A 16,737-nucleotide genomic window follows, 5' to 3' on the forward strand; every position below is an offset into this window, starting at 1 on the left:
ATCTAAGGGAACATTAAGTGCTACAGCTTAACTATCTCATCATCGCATTAGAAGACACTGTTTTCCAGAGAGTGTGCTCTGGGTGTAAAGTCAGTTGCATCCTCTTCTATATCTGCAGCCTAATCGGCGTCCTCTAGCTTCCTGTGGAAACTGGAAACTACAGCGGTGTTCTGTTGTCAGATCGAGGTTACTGCTTGCAGAGTGGGACCCGGGGAACAAACGTCAATGAAATATTATGAACTTCCTCTTCTGCTGAAGAGACAGGAGTTATAAATAGCCAGGGTTATTTTCAGGCAACACTTGTGAGATTTACTCAGCCCTGGTCTGATCTGGGCTGGGCTGAACCTCCATGTGGGATCTGGTTACAGGACTGTACCATAAATATACAGCATGAACCTGCAAACTACAGCTCACTCTGTCCTGCCCTCCGCCCTTCAAATCGCACTGCAGTGCCCAAGCACCCTTTATTCTCAGAACGGACACACACGATATGTGTTTTTGTACGAGTGTACACACACACACACACACACACACACACACACACACACACACACACACACACACACACACACACACACACACACACACACACACACACACACACACACACACACAGTCCATCTCGCTCTAGCAAACAGGACTGATTCCACGAAAGCTGTGTGGGTTGAACCAATATTCTGGCCCATTATTACAAATCCATCTGCCAATAACTGTTGGTCACTACAAAGGTAATGACATACAAGGTAAAACTGATTTAAAATGTTAAAGCCAGATTTATATTTCAAAGCTTTTAAAGAAGCTATCATCAGTATTTTCTATATGAATCATGAATCACATGACTGCTTGCATGTGAAAAGTATGTTTCGTTGAGACAAACCCACAGAGATTAATCACCTGACTGCAAACTTCAGGATGAGCAACAGAGGAGGGATTTCTCTTCTAGGAAAGACAAACACCTTTGTGATAAGATCACATTATTTCAATACACTTTATAGTTAATCAGTCATGTTAGCGTGAATCAATCATATTGCTGTTGTCATGTTAGATCCACTAACAGTATTCCATGTAATTCTGATTATGCAGTAATTATTGTAATTCAGATTATTATAGCATTGTCTATTGTCTATTTATTGTTATTCATCACAGCTGTTGGCATTGTGAGTCAGATCCTTTCTGTATCATCTTTGAAATCCCATTTCAGTGTGTGTGTGTGTGTGTGTGTGTGTGTGTGTGTGTGTGTGTGTGTGTGTGTGTGTGTGTGTGTGTGTGTGTTTCAGGTTCCCTCTGACAGGAGCTGAATCTCTGGTGTCTCATAGTGACTCACCTCCAGTGTGTTAAAGCAAAGGAAACACACACAGTGACACGCACACACACATACACAGAAAAGTAAACAGAAGATTAATTAACACTTGACCTGCCATCCACTAACTGTAACCCCTCACATACTTCTGCATGGAAACGGAAATGAAGTACAGTCTCTACAGTTTGAGCTGAACAGATTTGGATGATCTGAACAGGAAAATAGAAAAAAATGACTGTATTTACCAAGTCTGGAAACAGAGACTCGAATAAAAATATTCCCCCCTCATTACTTCACTTCAATTGATCTGTGTTTGTGGTCACTGTGTTGTTTCATTTCACTTTGATTCTGCATTAAGCAACAATAGTGTGCTTATCTTGGAAGTCAATCACTTCTTAACTATGTGTTCTTATTTTTAAAATAGAACTGGGCAGAGCCTCGTATGTCTGCTCCAAGGCTGTGGAGTGTGTGTGTGTGTGTGTGTGTGTGTGTGTGTGTGTGTGTGTGTGTGTGTGTGTGTGTGTGCGTGTGTGTGTGTGTGTGTGTGTGTGTGTGTGTGTGTGTGTCAAGGCCGTAGGTTTCCTGTTGATGCCAGGCTGTCAGGAATGCCTCCAGCCAGGGTCAGAGGTCAAAGGATGTGTGTCACTGTCATTTCCCTTCTCTCAGCAGCAGCCCGTGATGCCCCTCCACACATAACACAACACACACACAAAGCCTGTGCCGTGCTCACACTGACAGACATTAATATGCATGTAGAAGGCATTCATCCTTGTTTTAAATACTTCTGCTCATTTAATATTTATTTAGACAACATCATCTTCGTGTGAATAAAGCTACAGAGTCAGAGTAAGGTCAAAGGGCATGCAGTTAAAACCTATTCATTTATTCACTAGTTTAATAATGGGAAGGTTCAACATTGAGGCTGTGCAGTTGCATAACAAATTTCCCAGCAAATCACATCTGGCTGTATCGGGGAGGTCCATTTGAAGAACTCAATTAGAATAATCAAATTTAATATTTGTTGTTACAAGTTTAAATGAATAGTCTGATAAGCTCCCTGGGACAAATTGTGCTGAGTAAACACAGACTATCTCATAAGCTTGAAGCATTTTCTCCATGACAGTGATAGTTGGCTGAGGCACCTAAAAAGCTTTTGTCATCTAATTACAAAATAAATCACATAACATTGGCAAAAAAGGTGCATTCACACTCAAAAACATGGATCATTCTTATGTTGAGCAACCAGGGGTGGGATTAGTCATTTTTTGGCCCTGGGCAAAGACAAACTGGGACCACACCTCTGCCCATTTCAGACCACTATTGCTATCTATTAGCCTAAAGATGCAGCTGTGCAGAGAGACCCTTTCCAGAATAAGTAAATAGTCAGTTTCATTCAATGTTTAAAACATATAGGAAGAAAACAGCCATGTATGCTAACATGGAAAATCAGCAATTAACCATGAATGCTCTTCACTGCTGTTACCTAAAAAGAGATTGAATAAGACAAGTCCTCCAAATTAAATGACCACATAGGTTGTTTGATATAATCCAGAATGACCCATAGAAGCATCTTCAGAAGAACCCATAGGAGTGTAAAATACCACTTTTCAAAACTATTACAAGTCACTGTTATGAAATAATAATGTTTTATGATGTGACAACACTGTGGTTAAGTTCTGGTTAGGTTTGTGGCACAAAAACCACTTGGTTTGGGTCAGGGAAAGATCATGGTTTGGGTTAAAATGATTATTTGAAAGGCGGTTAGTACCTTCGTTGTCACGCCAACCGTAAACACCACGTCATGATTTTTTTTAAAACTGTCTCGACACGCTGTTGAAAACATGACACGGGAGATCACTGACTTTCAGATCATCTGGAGACCAGGAACATGTATACGAAATGTCAGGGCAATCAATCATCAGCCAAAATAGTGGATCCACCTCTCTCGCCTTTCCAGAGCAATTCCGCTCGCGTGGCTAAAACTTACAACTGATTCGCCAAACTCCATTGCATAATTGCATAATGTGCACAAGTAAGTGGATGTGTGTTCCACAGTGCTGACGGGGAGCAAACAAGAATGCGGAGATGGATGGAGTCATCGGATCGGGTCAGCAAGGTCATCCAAATGATGTGTGTTTATCTACCACAGTCAAGCTGTTTATATTCTTCTGTCAAAAAGACATAGATGTACCAATGTCGTGTCACACTTCAGCCCTTCATCCTGGAACCCACCCTTCTACTAGTATGTGTGTGTGTGTGTGTGTCAGTGCCAGTGTGTGTGTTGAGTGTGTTGAGTCCCTGGTTAGTCTGGTCGTTGGGGACAGGAAGAGCACCGCTACGAGAGCACAAGTCCCCTTATTTGTTTTAAGAAAGCGTGTGGTGCATACGCGTGCCTCTTCCAAAGGGAAGCGCAGGTCGGTTCCGTCATGCACACGCACACACTAACGCATAAATGCGTCACGCACACACTCAATCTACTGGGCGGTTACTGGGAACATCTGAGGCAGGATGCTGAGTCCAGGAGGAAACCCTGTCCAGACTAGCCCTCTCTCTCTCTCTCTCTCTCTCTCCCCCCCCCCCTCTCTCCCCCCCCCCTCTCTCTCTCTCTCTCTCTTGCATATGTGTGTGTTGTTGTTGTTGTTGTATGTGCGTGTGTGTGTGTGTGTGTGTGTGTGTGTGTGTGTGTGTGTGTGTGTTTGTATGTGTGTGTGCAATCTTAAAAACTTTCATGCATTGCCATTAGTTACTCAATAGCAGACAAAGGGAAACAGCAAAGATGATCTAGACTACTCCCTTTATTGGTGTTCTGGGGTTACTCAATTCTTCTGGCAGTCTTTTTGCCAACTAAAGACTTTCCACAAAATCTAGAATATAAAACATTCACTCAAGACATGAACGTGTTTACTCTACACTTTTATCTTCCCATGCACACACAAGACAAAAGACGCATATCCTCTACATGTGACATCCATCTTGAGCCAGGCAGTGCTCCATATCCTCCCCATGATCCCTAAACCAGAGTGGTAACATCCTCTGGTTGCAGCAAGGGGAAGCTGGCCTCAGTGTGACTCCGCTCTGCGGCAGGTAACACCCCAACTTCAAATCTCCGCGCAGACGCTCAAACGCTGAATCATTCGTCAGGTAAGAGTTGAAACATTTAAAATATGGTGTTTCTTTCCTTGTACGTGTAGGAGGAAGTTCTACAACAGCCACGTTTATGCTTTTCAGGAACCTCTTGGGATGATCTTCTGGGCACATTCTCTCTCTGCTTGACCTAAGGAGTTTGGCAACATTCCTGAGGGAGACTTTTTTCCACTGACACTCCCAACAAAGTAGAAGAGGAATACACAGCAAAAAGCAGGAGAGAGAATCACTTTAAGAGAGGGTACGGGAAAAAGAAGAGAGAAGGGGAACGATGATGGAACTGAAGATCCAGCTGATCCCAACGGGGGAAATCATCCTTTCTCCGGGGAAGAATGGAGAAAGCTGCTGCCACAACTGCAAGGTCAGTTCACACACACACTGCGGCCGGGTCCCAGGCCAGGTCTGGAGTCAGATTTTTCCACTCATCCTTCGTTTCCAGTGGGTAGAAATTGATGCTGACACAGCTGAGGTTACAGGGTTCGTTTCCCGAGGGGATGATGTTGAGAAACATTTACATATTTGAAGAACCGTAAACTGCTTCAGAGTTGGCCGTCTGTCATGTAAATTACATTGATGAATCAGAGCAGCTGTGGTTAGTTAAATGTTTTTTCTCGTTTGGCTCTGAGTAATGTTCTGAGTTATTCACAGCTAATTATACATGTAAAGAAGGGCTGCCTCTTTAGACTAGTACAGAGAGGGGATAATATAAACATTTCATTTACATAAATAGGAAGGCAACATTTGGCAGCACCCAGATATTTAACAGTATGATGTAACAAAATGATTACCAAAAGAAAAGAGACTTAAGATGTCATACTGGAGCTGACTTTTTAGAGTTGAAACACCTGAAATGGGTTTAACCTGAAACATTCTCCAGTGATTCATTTCATGGTCTATATTGTTCTCCTGTGGTGTATATTCATATTCTTTTTAATAACTGGACAAACAAGGACAGCAGGATACTTTAAGTGCAGCTACAAATGAGTTTAAAAGCAGAACATTTATTACAAAGGTCCGTTTTTTTGTTACTCCCACAGACTTAAAGAGCAAAGGCTTCTTTACAGAAATTGGTCGAATATTCGTGTCAATAAAATCTATAATAGAAGAAGCAGAGAGATATTGGTTTTTGGACCAGCTGGAGTGCAACCACACACTGTAGCATTTTGTGCAATAGGCGCGGCCACGGACACGCCCCACTGTGCCTGAAATAGTTTGCCAACAGGCGACGAGGGTGATTCCCACAATGTTAGCTTTTGGGTAAAATGATTCTGGGAAATGTAGGAAATCATTTGCTTAAACAGACAAGGCAGTATAGATAAACTTATGCAAGGCACACTGAAAGAAGAAACATTACATCTTAGTTAAAAAGAAATGCTTTGAATGTATTGAACACAGTCATGTCACAGAAAGTACATTTTTCCTTAATGTTAGGTTTTTTAAATTGTATTTTGAGCTTTTTGAACACATATAAAATAAATTTAACCAATAAACAACAACACACAGGTGACACACACACACACACAGGTTTACTTAGGTCACTTTTGCCTAATCATAACCATACCCACTGACCCAAAAATCTGCCTTTTACCGATTTGGGAAACTGTTTTTAACCCCAATTGAACAAACTGTCTGCAATTAACTTGCCTTAAGTCTGAAAGTCTGAACACACACACACAAACACACACACACACACACACACACACACACACACACACACACACACACACACACACACACACACACACACACACACACACACATATCCAGTGTCCATAGCTATCATAATGTAAATGCTCATACAGCCATATAGGCTTAAACCATCCATAAATATATACTGTCAGGAGATGTCCAATGAGAGTGCTGTAACTATATCAGTCCAAATACATTGAGCCTGATATCTTTCAGATATTTTCAGATATATGACTTCAAACTGTGCAAGCTGAGACAAGTACCTAGAGGAAGTAGGATGTGTAAAAAAAGATGCACAATTTGTGATATTAGATGTTTAGATGTAGGGACTTCAGGAATGTGATCATAGAAAGTTTGCTACAGAATCCATACATCAACGATTGGCTCCAAACTAGTGATGTCACAAATAACGCTCATAGGTACCAAATTAAACTGAGATTTATGGCCAGCTCAGAGAAACTTTCCCTCTTCTGCAGATGAATATAAAAAACAAAGTCACAATGAGCCCCTTTTTTTTAGGTCAGGGAGCCATTTAAAGCTGCGATTATAGCAAACAGGCACCTAAGTATCTGTTTGGCCCGCTGCCCTAATGATGTGCAGAAGAATTTTAAGTGCCTTTCTCAGAATAAAACTGTCATATAGCAATTTATGGGACGAGCTGATGACAGGGCAGTATGTATTTACTGATGCTACCGCTCTGTGTGCATCAGATGTATCAGGATTACAGCAGTTTTTAATTGTGTAAATCTTGTTGCCCGGTTAGGATAACTGCATGACATAGCCTGTAGCTTCCGCTGCGTTGCCATGGTGATGTTTCTACGCAGGGGATTACGAGACATAGCTGTAAAACATTTTTGACATGTGTTACATACTGTACTGTATGCACTTGTAGGAGGGCGGTAATAAAGACAGCTGATGTGTAATATCTATACAGTATCTAAGGAATGAGGGGGACCGGGCTTGTTAAAGACAGTCCTCCCGCGGTAGAAGGCACCATTTGGTACAGTAAAGCGTGGGGTCGATGCAGGATTAGGATGTGTAGTAAAAGGAATGCGGTGTGGTTAATGCAGCCCGCTGAGTGTTGGTCAGTGATGACTGGGGAGGTGTGGAATGTACTGTAGCCTGGATGGGAGGAAACGACAAAGACATTCCAGTACGCTGCTTCGCATTCCCCCCCCCCTTCCCACATTCCTCCAAGGTCAAATCACCCTGCGTCTCTAAATGTGTGTGCAAGGTGTGTGTGTGTGTGTGTGTGTCTCAGGGTCATCAATTGTTCTTTAAGCAATCCCCAACACCCTGTGTAACCTCTGTTGGTCATTTGGCATCAAAACTTTAAAGGCAGTTAAATCTGATCTCTTGGTTCACAGACTTTCCTTACATGTGTTTCTGGATTTTGCCCCACATTGTGATATTATTAACAACAACTTGTAGTCAGGTGAAGCTCTGGGAAGCTAAAAAAAGAGAAAAGGGTAACACGGTGGAGATCATTTCCTATGATGCAAAATGAAAAAATGATGTGTGTGTGGCTACATTTTGGCAGTGTTCCCCAATTTTGACTCCACAGAAGGAGAGTAGGGAGGGTAAACACTGAGGTGGGTCAGCGATATGACTGGCCTTTCCGTCCAGTAAAATCCGTCTGTCAAACCTCGCCTTGTCAACAGGATACAACCTGCGTGTGCTTATATGTGAGCGAGTGCCAGTGGTTGCAGGCTGTTCGATGCTGGATCGATCACTCCCCCCTCTGGCAGTGCTGCCATATTACAGTCCAGCTCAGGCTTTGACAGCCAGCTGACCAGCTGGTTGAGGTCACCTTCACATGGACACTGCACACGTTGTGCAACTCTGCAGTAATGTGTGTAATAATGAAGGCTGTTGTTTAGTGATTTTCTTTCTTTCTTTTCTTGACATGCTCTACACTGTCCAAACATTGTCACAACACACATGCCTTACTAGTGGGGGTTGCAGCTACCACTGAGGACACTGAGGTCATGACCTTCGAGGTTACCAAAGGTTCATCTGGAGTTTGAGCTCTGCTGTAAAACCTTTTATCACATAGTCACTCTCAAGCTCTGTCATTGTCAATTCTTGGAAGAGAAATAATAGAGAAACTGTTTCTTAGGTTGGAACTTCAAGATGGCAAAAATCCTTCAAGGCCCTGAAGGCATCGAGACTTCATCTGCTTTAGAGATTACTGTTTTTCCCCCCACAGTGAACATTTTATTGCAGGAATTTTAAATTGTGACGCAATGAAACAAAAAGGTGTTCTACTTTTCAGCTCAGTGTGCCTGAGCGCCACATTACTTGTAACTAAAGCTGCTGATGATTATTTTTGCTACCAATTAATCTGTTGATAATTTTCTTGATGAATCATTTTATTTGTAAAAAGGCAGAAAATGTCCCATCATGATTCCCGTTGATTATCATATATGACTCCATTAATCAATTATCAAAGTAGCTGCCAATTCATTGTCGGACTAATCAAATATTAGATTAATTGGATCGATCTATCTATCTATCTACACTGGACTGTTGAGTGTAGGGAGGGGCCCTGCAGTGCCAGTGTGAAGGTGCAGTGGCAGCCTCACTGACGGTAGAGGGTACGAGAACTCTTTGAAACCGGCATCATCACACCGGTGAGCAGTTTGATGCACATCCGTTACTACATTAGTCTATTAACACAGTGTACGGGAGAGACAGATGTATTCCTAGCGGTGGCACCAAACTCCATTCAAATATCTGCCTGTGTATTTACATTCTTCACGCTTGTGTGCGCACACAGTTGAAAGTTTAGTCTGAGAAGTGAGGATGGATGCAGGATTGCAGATATCCCTCTCTTTTACTAACATGTTCGGTTTGTTAACTTGCGTTCATTTCGGTGTGACAGTTTGTGGATAAGCATAAAAAAAAAAAAAATGTCTACGTTTTTGAACAGTTTGGCTTTGATATGCAGGCTGCCTGAAATGCGTCTGTATGTTATTCCACATTAGCGCGGCTTTGTAAAGAGGCTTTTTAAAAAAAATCTAAACACGGGAAGTTATTTCTACAGAGCTGTTCAGGAGTGTGTGAAGGAGAGCTGAGGACTGCTGCATCTTTGTCTTTTAGAAGATAACAAGTCAGCCGTGAAGAGTGTTTGTAGAGAAAACAGTGAGGGCACGGTCTATGGATTGGCTAAAATAAACCATATATCAGCCATGCCTGAGCCGCGGGGATGGGCTGTGGGTGAACTTCCTGGTGCTACAGTACGGTGACAGAAAAAGAAGGTGGGGGGAATTACCACACCACTCCCAATGAGAGCTAAGGGGAAGTGAGTCCTTACACTGTCAGTATTTTCATAATAACACCACTATCTATCATATTACCACTAAGATATAAAATGAGTGTCTGAGTAATATGACTATACGCTGCACCGATAGACGAGGTAAAGTCCTCTCATGAGGCTGCCGCCGCCAGTGGAGCCACAGTCAGGGGCAGAGCTTCAGCAGTGGGAACGCTGCTGGTGTGGACTGGGAGTGGTGGGAGTGGTGGGAGTAGTGGGAGGGTCAGGACGGGGAGAAACCCGGCAGGACGCCAGTCACTGACAGTCTGGGCTGACACTCACACCGGAGGGACTGACTGAACTGAATACCTTCTCCAGTCTGGGAAGAAAAAGCACTGAGCAAAGAGGAGATACTACCACAGCGGGTACTGAGCTCGGCTATTTCAGGTAACGTTACGTTTTATATCAGCGCTTCAATTAACGTCACTTCATTTTTACCGCGCAATGTCTCGCTGTTTACTTTCATTTAACGCTAGCTAACTTACTCCGTCGTGACAGACGTGTGGTCCCTTATTTCTCACATGGTGGTGACATTTGGAAAGTTTGACAAGAGTCATTTTGTGACAGTGCAGCGTGCTTCATGACTGAGTGGGTGGGCTGAAAGCGTTGACGCGTGGAGAAACCCGCTGAGCCAAACGTCGTTTAAAAAAGCAGCGTTTTAAGGCGACATAGGCTTTCAGCGACTGAGCCACACGGTTAAATACACGTAAATGCCTGTGAGGAATAAATGGGAGACACTGTTCAATTCCGCATATGTTCAACACGTTCATATTTGAAAACTTTGGCAATATTTAGATGTTTAAACGCGGCAGCTTGTACAGTCTCTGCCGAGTTTCACGCCTTTTCGTGCGCTAGAAATGATTGTTAAACTCACCTAGCTAAGTATAGAAGCTGTAAAGTTTGTTTGTATACTGACAATAGTGTTTGCCGGTTTAAAGACTTGGTGCTAGCCGTGTTTTCTGAATATATTTCGCTTTAGTTGTCGTTGGCCGGTTAGCGAAGAAACTGGAAATTATATTTTCTACGCCTTTTCTGAATGCACTTTAGTTCATAACGCTCCCTCCGTTACGTGTCAGTCATCTGTGAATTTGCCAGCTGACGTTCATTGAAGGCAGCGCCGTGAACTTTTAGCCACGTACTGATTTGGCGTGTAGCCTACAACTTCAACTCCTTCAGGCTGGGCTTGTCTTTTTATAGAAGCCAGACAGACATAGATTAAGACACTTAATTAAATAGCTAACCTCACAGCCGGTCACACCTGTGGGGACAAAGCTGCTGTAAACTGACTTGATGTGTCCCTGTATGGAGGGAGGGGGGAGCATCTGTTGTTTCTCATGGTAACCTACTATAAGCCATAATCAGTGTTGTTTTGATAAATGAATGCTTGGTAAACTTGGTAAGCCACCACTAACATTTAGGCTATTTTTCCCCTGAAATACCAAATCTCCATATAAAATGGGTGAGTTTTATGATATCTACCATTCCTTGTAACTAGAAAAGGGGCTGGGCTTGCAGAGCTGTAGGGCTGCGCCTGAGAAAGTGTCACAGTGGGTGACTAAGGCTGTGTCAACAAGCCTGTCCACCTGTTAATGTGTGTGTTGTTTGTACATGACGTAAACACAAAGATAACACCTGGCAGTCAATGCAAACCTGTACGCGCCCGAACGTAAGAACACATGAAAGATAGAATATAATCTGAAGCTTTTTCTCCTTGGAGAAAGTGCATATAATCTACTGATCTTCATCCTGATAATGTGATTACCCACCCAGTAGGGGAAGGTGAAGGAGAGGTAAAGTAGCCTTGTCCCGTACATTAAGAAGATCCACACATACACAGATTGAAAGCAGATGAGAGAAGTGTCTAGAAATGAGCAGGGTGGCAGGGGAGGGATATTCCCTCTGGGCAAAGCTACTTAGAGCAGCTGACCTGTTGCTTTCAAGGTCACTTGGAGGACATCGGCTGCCTGCACCTTCCATACGTTTGATATAATCTCCTTTTTAAATGACAGCTCATTATTGGAGATGATTAGCTTAGGAGCAGAGGCCTGCGCAGAAGTCAGATTAAAGTGCAGAATATTCAACAAGGGGCAATCTGCAATGTGATTATCCCACTTGGCTCTAAACACACATTGATGCGCTGTTGTCAATACATTTTTCCAAAGCCCCCCCCCCCCTGCTGCGTACTCTCTGGTGAGAGTAGTTTCCGTTAGGCTGATGTGGTGCAGATGCTTTAAGGCTGATTTTTCCCTCGGTGTCTTTTGGGGTTGTTGTTGTTGTTTTTTGGCTCCTGATGGGCTGGGTTTTTATGGATATTCCTGGTTCGTGGCTGTGACAGAGTTGTGGTGAGAGTGGTGTTGGGTAGTTTGGGGTTAGAATGAGCTTTTACCCCAAATGATTTTGCTGCTTTCGACATGTTTAGACTTTTTTCCCTTTTGGCTCCATATGGTCATGTAAGCACAAACACAATACAAAAAAGGGCTTGTGAAATGGTTTTGTCTTTGTTTTAGATTCTTTAGATAATGTTAGAATGACCAAGAACCAAACACTTAGTCACTTATTTTGTCTACATTGGTTTTGTACTCAATAAGCTTGAAAAGTTTTGCATGTGTGCATCTGCTCAACTATTGAATGAATAAGTTCTGGTAAAATAAATCTGTTGTTGAATGTGCGAGATCCCGAGAACGCCCTGAAATGGACCCCTGGAGGTCCCTACTATGGGAACCACATCTCTTTATTTTGGCGGATATAGGAACTGCTGTTGACAGGGTAAAGGGTTTTCCTGCTCATGTAGTCACCCTATTATACATTTGGTGAATCATGGGAGGAACCCATAGGATACACCTGACAGCCTGGCCGTCAGCCTGACCTCCAGCATCACCCTCTGTGGCAGGGAGGACTCTCACGCACGCATGTAAATCCGCACACTCGTGTACTTGAACTGTGTCGTAGGAAACAGGATTTACTTCCACTGTCGTGACCTTTTTGGATGTGAACTTGCCTCAGCACGCTGGCGGCTGCTGAGGAGAGTTTACTCCATGCACAAGTTATTAAAAAAAACGAGCGAAACACTCGGCCACCTGCGCATAGATGGAGCCTCACATCCCGGAAGCGGCATCTCCGTTTTCTGGCAACAAATACATGGGTGGGAAGCCAGTGAGGGATCATTATGTCCTTGTCCCTGCACTTGTGACTCATACTGGTTTATCAGCTGTGAAAAGTTTGGAAGTGGAAGTCGGGGTAAAAGAGGGGAAAAGAGAGAAATAAGGCACACATGTAGCTTTTTAAAACATTTTACCATCCATTCATCATTCACTATTGATGTAAATGTGGAAAGCTTTAGTTAAGCTTTAAAAAACTGCACTTTCCCTAAAGTGTCAAATAAATGATTTTTCACCAATCCCTACATTTGTAAAAGTTAATGAGATAGTTTGACTATCAGCTTAGTTTATCATTCTGAACAAATATAGTACAGCGCACAAATTACTGAGCTTTAAAGGTGCTGGTAGGTGGGTTTTCTTAGCTTCAGACAGAGCCATACTAGCTGATTTTTATGCTATGTCCAGTTAAATCCCTGCTAGATGCTACTTTCATACTGAGCGTACAGACACAGGAGTGATATTGATATTCTCATTTAACTAACAAGAAAGCGAATAAGCATATTTCCTCAAAATGTCAACCTGTGAGATTCATTACCTTTTTTTAATGGGAGAAGTGAGAGCAGGTAGGAGTAGATGAAAGCTGAAGTGACATCTTCCCACTAACAATTCCACATATACGCTCACTAATGGGTTACACAGCTGTTCCTTATCCTACACATGAAGCCTATTTTAAAACCCTGGCATCTGTGATTATACAGTATGAGCCGAGGCATTGAGATATGGTTCAGGGCTTTGGACATTTCTTTCCTCAGATAACATTAAGCACAGATATCACAGTAGACTTAGCCAGGGACAGGACTGATAAGGTCCTAATGCAACAGCATGCTGTATTCATGGCCTTTGGACTGATTTCTTAAGACATGGGAGGCCTGGGTCACGTTGAGTTATTGAAGGCAAAAATCAGATTTTACATCTATAGCTGCTGATAGTGGATAGTTAACCTCATACTTGACACTATAAAAATGTTTTTGTCACTATTACACAAAGTCTCCTCCAGCTGTAGTCATGGCGATGCTCCATCAGACAGTGAGCGACCACATCTCATTTATTTAGACTGACGCGCTTCCTTTTACCACTCGACCGTTTCCTGTGAAAGAAAACTGAGGAATGACACAGAGTGAAGTCAAAGAGCAAATCATGTGGTAAATACACGGATTAACTCAAATGATCTTATTTGAGTGGTATGTGCGAGACTTCAGGCGGTTGTTTAGATGATCGGCGCTGCAGATAAAGGCTGAGTGTATGGGAAGTTGAGTCAGGCGCTGGGCTGGGGACGTGTTGGATGGGGAATTGGGGATGGAAGTTATTGATCCGGAGCTCTGCCAGACAGACTGCAGGAGACACAGAGATGTAGATATAATGATGAGAGGGAGCGTTTGCATTAGAGTGTATCCTAACATCAGAGTGTTTGTTAAACAGAAAGCAGGGATGTAGTGTGAGTAATATAAACTGACTGAAAGCTGCACCAGACAACTTAAGATGCTGCTGATTTGTGTGGTGGTTCAGTGAGTCAAGGTTTATTCACAGACTTTCAAGTTTTTTTTTATAAAACATTCACCTATTTTTACCCTAAAAATGTTTTTCCATTCCAAGTTAAGCAGGGTTAATGTATGACTAAACCTACAACGATTAGTCCATCAGTCGACTGACAGAAAATTAATCATCTATTTTAGCATCTATTTTGATAATCGATTAATCTTTTTGAGTCATTTTTTTAAAGAAAAAGTGCTAAAATGATCTTTGTCTACCATCTTAAAATGTGAATGTTTTCTACTTTCTTGTGTACTCTGTGATAGTAAACTGAATATTGATTGTTGTCGATTGTAGAACAGAACAAAACAAGACATCTAAGGTTGCATGTCAGGCTTTGGGAACCCTTTTCACCATTTTCTGACATTTTATAAACCAAATGACTGATAGATTCTTCGCGAAACTAATCAACAAATTGATCAATATTGAAAATAATAGTTAGTTTTAGCTCTACATATGACATCTCAAGTAGTGAGCCTCACTGTCTGAACTGTTGCTCCAGCATGATGAAGTTCAGGTGTGTGTTTTTACATGAGAATCTTGCCTTGTGCAGCCTGTGTTGGAAATGACGCAGCAACACTTTGTAAAGTAAGAGCAGTGTCCAGGAGAATGGAAGTAATGAGGGTGTGTGTGTTACCTGTACATTGACACCTCACAGTCTTGTGTACAGTGGGTTTGTGTGTGCCTGTTAAGTTTCATCGCACTCCTGTGGGCAGCCGCTCGAGCTTTTCCATGCCATTCTTTCCCACATCCCAAAGCCATCCCGGCAGCCGAGCGAGCCCCGCCCTGCTGGGAATAAACGTTACGAGTGACTGCCTTCTGCTTCTCCTCTGTATTACAGCACAGACTCCCTGTGGGACTGGAAACCACCCTGGAAATTAGTCAAAATCCAGCGCCAGCCTTCACTGCCATTTTTGTACATGCAGTGTGTGACTAAGGGTAGCTGGGAAGTCCTCGAATGCTTATAACAATCTTTTTTTTCATTTTACTCATCATCTCTTGCACTTGATGTGTCTTTGACTTGATGATCTTCTTCTTGTTTGCATTCCACAAGTCTCTCCTGCCCCCTCTTTCTATCCTGACAGTCATCTGAGGACAGAAGTGTTCATTCATGTTTACGTACCATAGCGCTGACTAACTCTCTTCCTAATCTGTTCATACACCTTCACTCAGATTAAACCGATCATACAAGATATCCACTAATCCTTTTTCACCTGTTCTCGCACATCTTCAGCAGAGCCAGAAGGAGAGGAATCTGTGTGTGTGCTTGTGTGTGCGCTGTTTTAGGGTATTTTACCGGGACATCAAGGGGACCGCCACTCAGTTTTCCAGAAACCTATTGGACGTCACTCAAACTTTTCAATGCCATGTTAGTTAGAACAATAATCCATGCGCAATTATAGACTTAAGATGTTTATTTTAATTGCTATTAATATGACTCATTGTGTTCCAGCCCTGTCTCCCACACATGGACAAGGTAGGTGGTCTGAGAAATAAGGAAAACACTCTCCTTCTTACTCCTCCCCGCCCCGTAGCTGAGTAAAACATCCCAGAATATACCTGCGTAGCTTTTTAGAGAGCAAAATATCTGAGCTATCTTAAAGGTAACATACGGATTTGTGTTCACTGTCTGTGTTCTGTACGCTCAGCATCTGCTCCTCCAGCTACATCCATCCTTGTAATCATGACAAACTGTTCCTGAGCTCTCTGCATCCTGTACAGCATCATACCTGTAATTACATCAATCACTCTCCAGCGTACATACCTGTGATTTTTCTAACTGCTTCCTAACTATACCGTCAGCGCTGAGACACACCCACCCTCTCTGTGTTTTCTGTAATACGAAACCGAAGGCAAATCTCAGTGTTTGTTGAAACAAGGGTGCACATGAGGGGGGTCAGTGTTTGTCTTTGGGCTGATGCAGAACATCAGGACATTTTCAGGCCGTTCCCTATTCGAGCAAAATTCGACAAAACACCAAATAAATTCCTCTCCTCATCGCTCTACCCGACCACACTTAAGCCGAGGTGTGCTCCAGTTTGGCTATTTTTAACACGTAGTCATGTTAGATGTGATGAACTAACTGAAAAGGCAGGAATGAGGAAGAGGTGGAGGTGGAGAAGAAGGGGGCATGCATTTTTGTTTGCACCAGGAGAAAGTGGAATCAGGTGACTGGAAAACACGGGAAAGAAAATTTGGCTTTGATTTTTTTTTTTTTTTTTTAAAGCAAATGGGCTTGATGGGTTTGACTTGAACTCCATTTAAAGGCAGTTTATTTTGCCCTGTGGTTGACTAGTAACTGCCTTATCAGGAAAGTTTCTTCTCAAGCTCATTTGGACTAAGAATTTTTGGATGGTCAATGCAGAATGCAATTATTTACTTTACTGTTTTTCTTGATTCAACATTTTATAATAATATTATAGTTTATACATAGTAAAAGCAGCTAAAAGTAGTAGGGCAGTGCACTGGGTGTCAGTCCGGAGGGGGGAGTTGCAATCGGTATCGGTCTGGGAGGGGGTGATTGGTCTACTAAACAGCAACACAGAGGTATCAGGAGGCTTTGCTCGCACACGCCCTGCATTGATAGTCACACAAACACA

The 16,737-nt window shown here is 42.6% G+C and overlaps 1 protein-coding gene across 2 annotated transcripts in view; it reads left to right on the top strand.

Moving 5' to 3' along the window:
* The first annotated feature begins 4,358 nt into the window (after nucleotides 1-4,358).
* LOC133980599 (unconventional myosin-Ic-like) overlaps nucleotides 4,359-16,737 on the top strand; it is a 60,096-nt gene continuing 47,717 nt past the window's right edge. The window contains exons 1-2 of one of the 2 annotated variants that reach the window (XM_062419357.1): nucleotides 4,359-4,441; nucleotides 4,529-4,805. In XM_062419357.1, coding sequence (XP_062275341.1) covers nucleotides 4,716-4,805 — 90 coding nt within the window. In that variant the 5' untranslated portion in view covers nucleotides 4,359-4,441; nucleotides 4,529-4,715. Of the gene's footprint in view, nucleotides 4,442-4,528; nucleotides 4,806-9,682; nucleotides 9,837-16,737 lie in introns of those variants that run through there. The other variant, XM_062419358.1, reaches the window with a different exon arrangement.

Source organism: Scomber scombrus, chromosome 5 (genome assembly GCF_963691925.1).
Source record: "Scomber scombrus chromosome 5, fScoSco1.1, whole genome shotgun sequence".
NCBI lineage: Eukaryota > Metazoa > Chordata > Actinopteri > Scombriformes > Scombridae > Scomber > Scomber scombrus.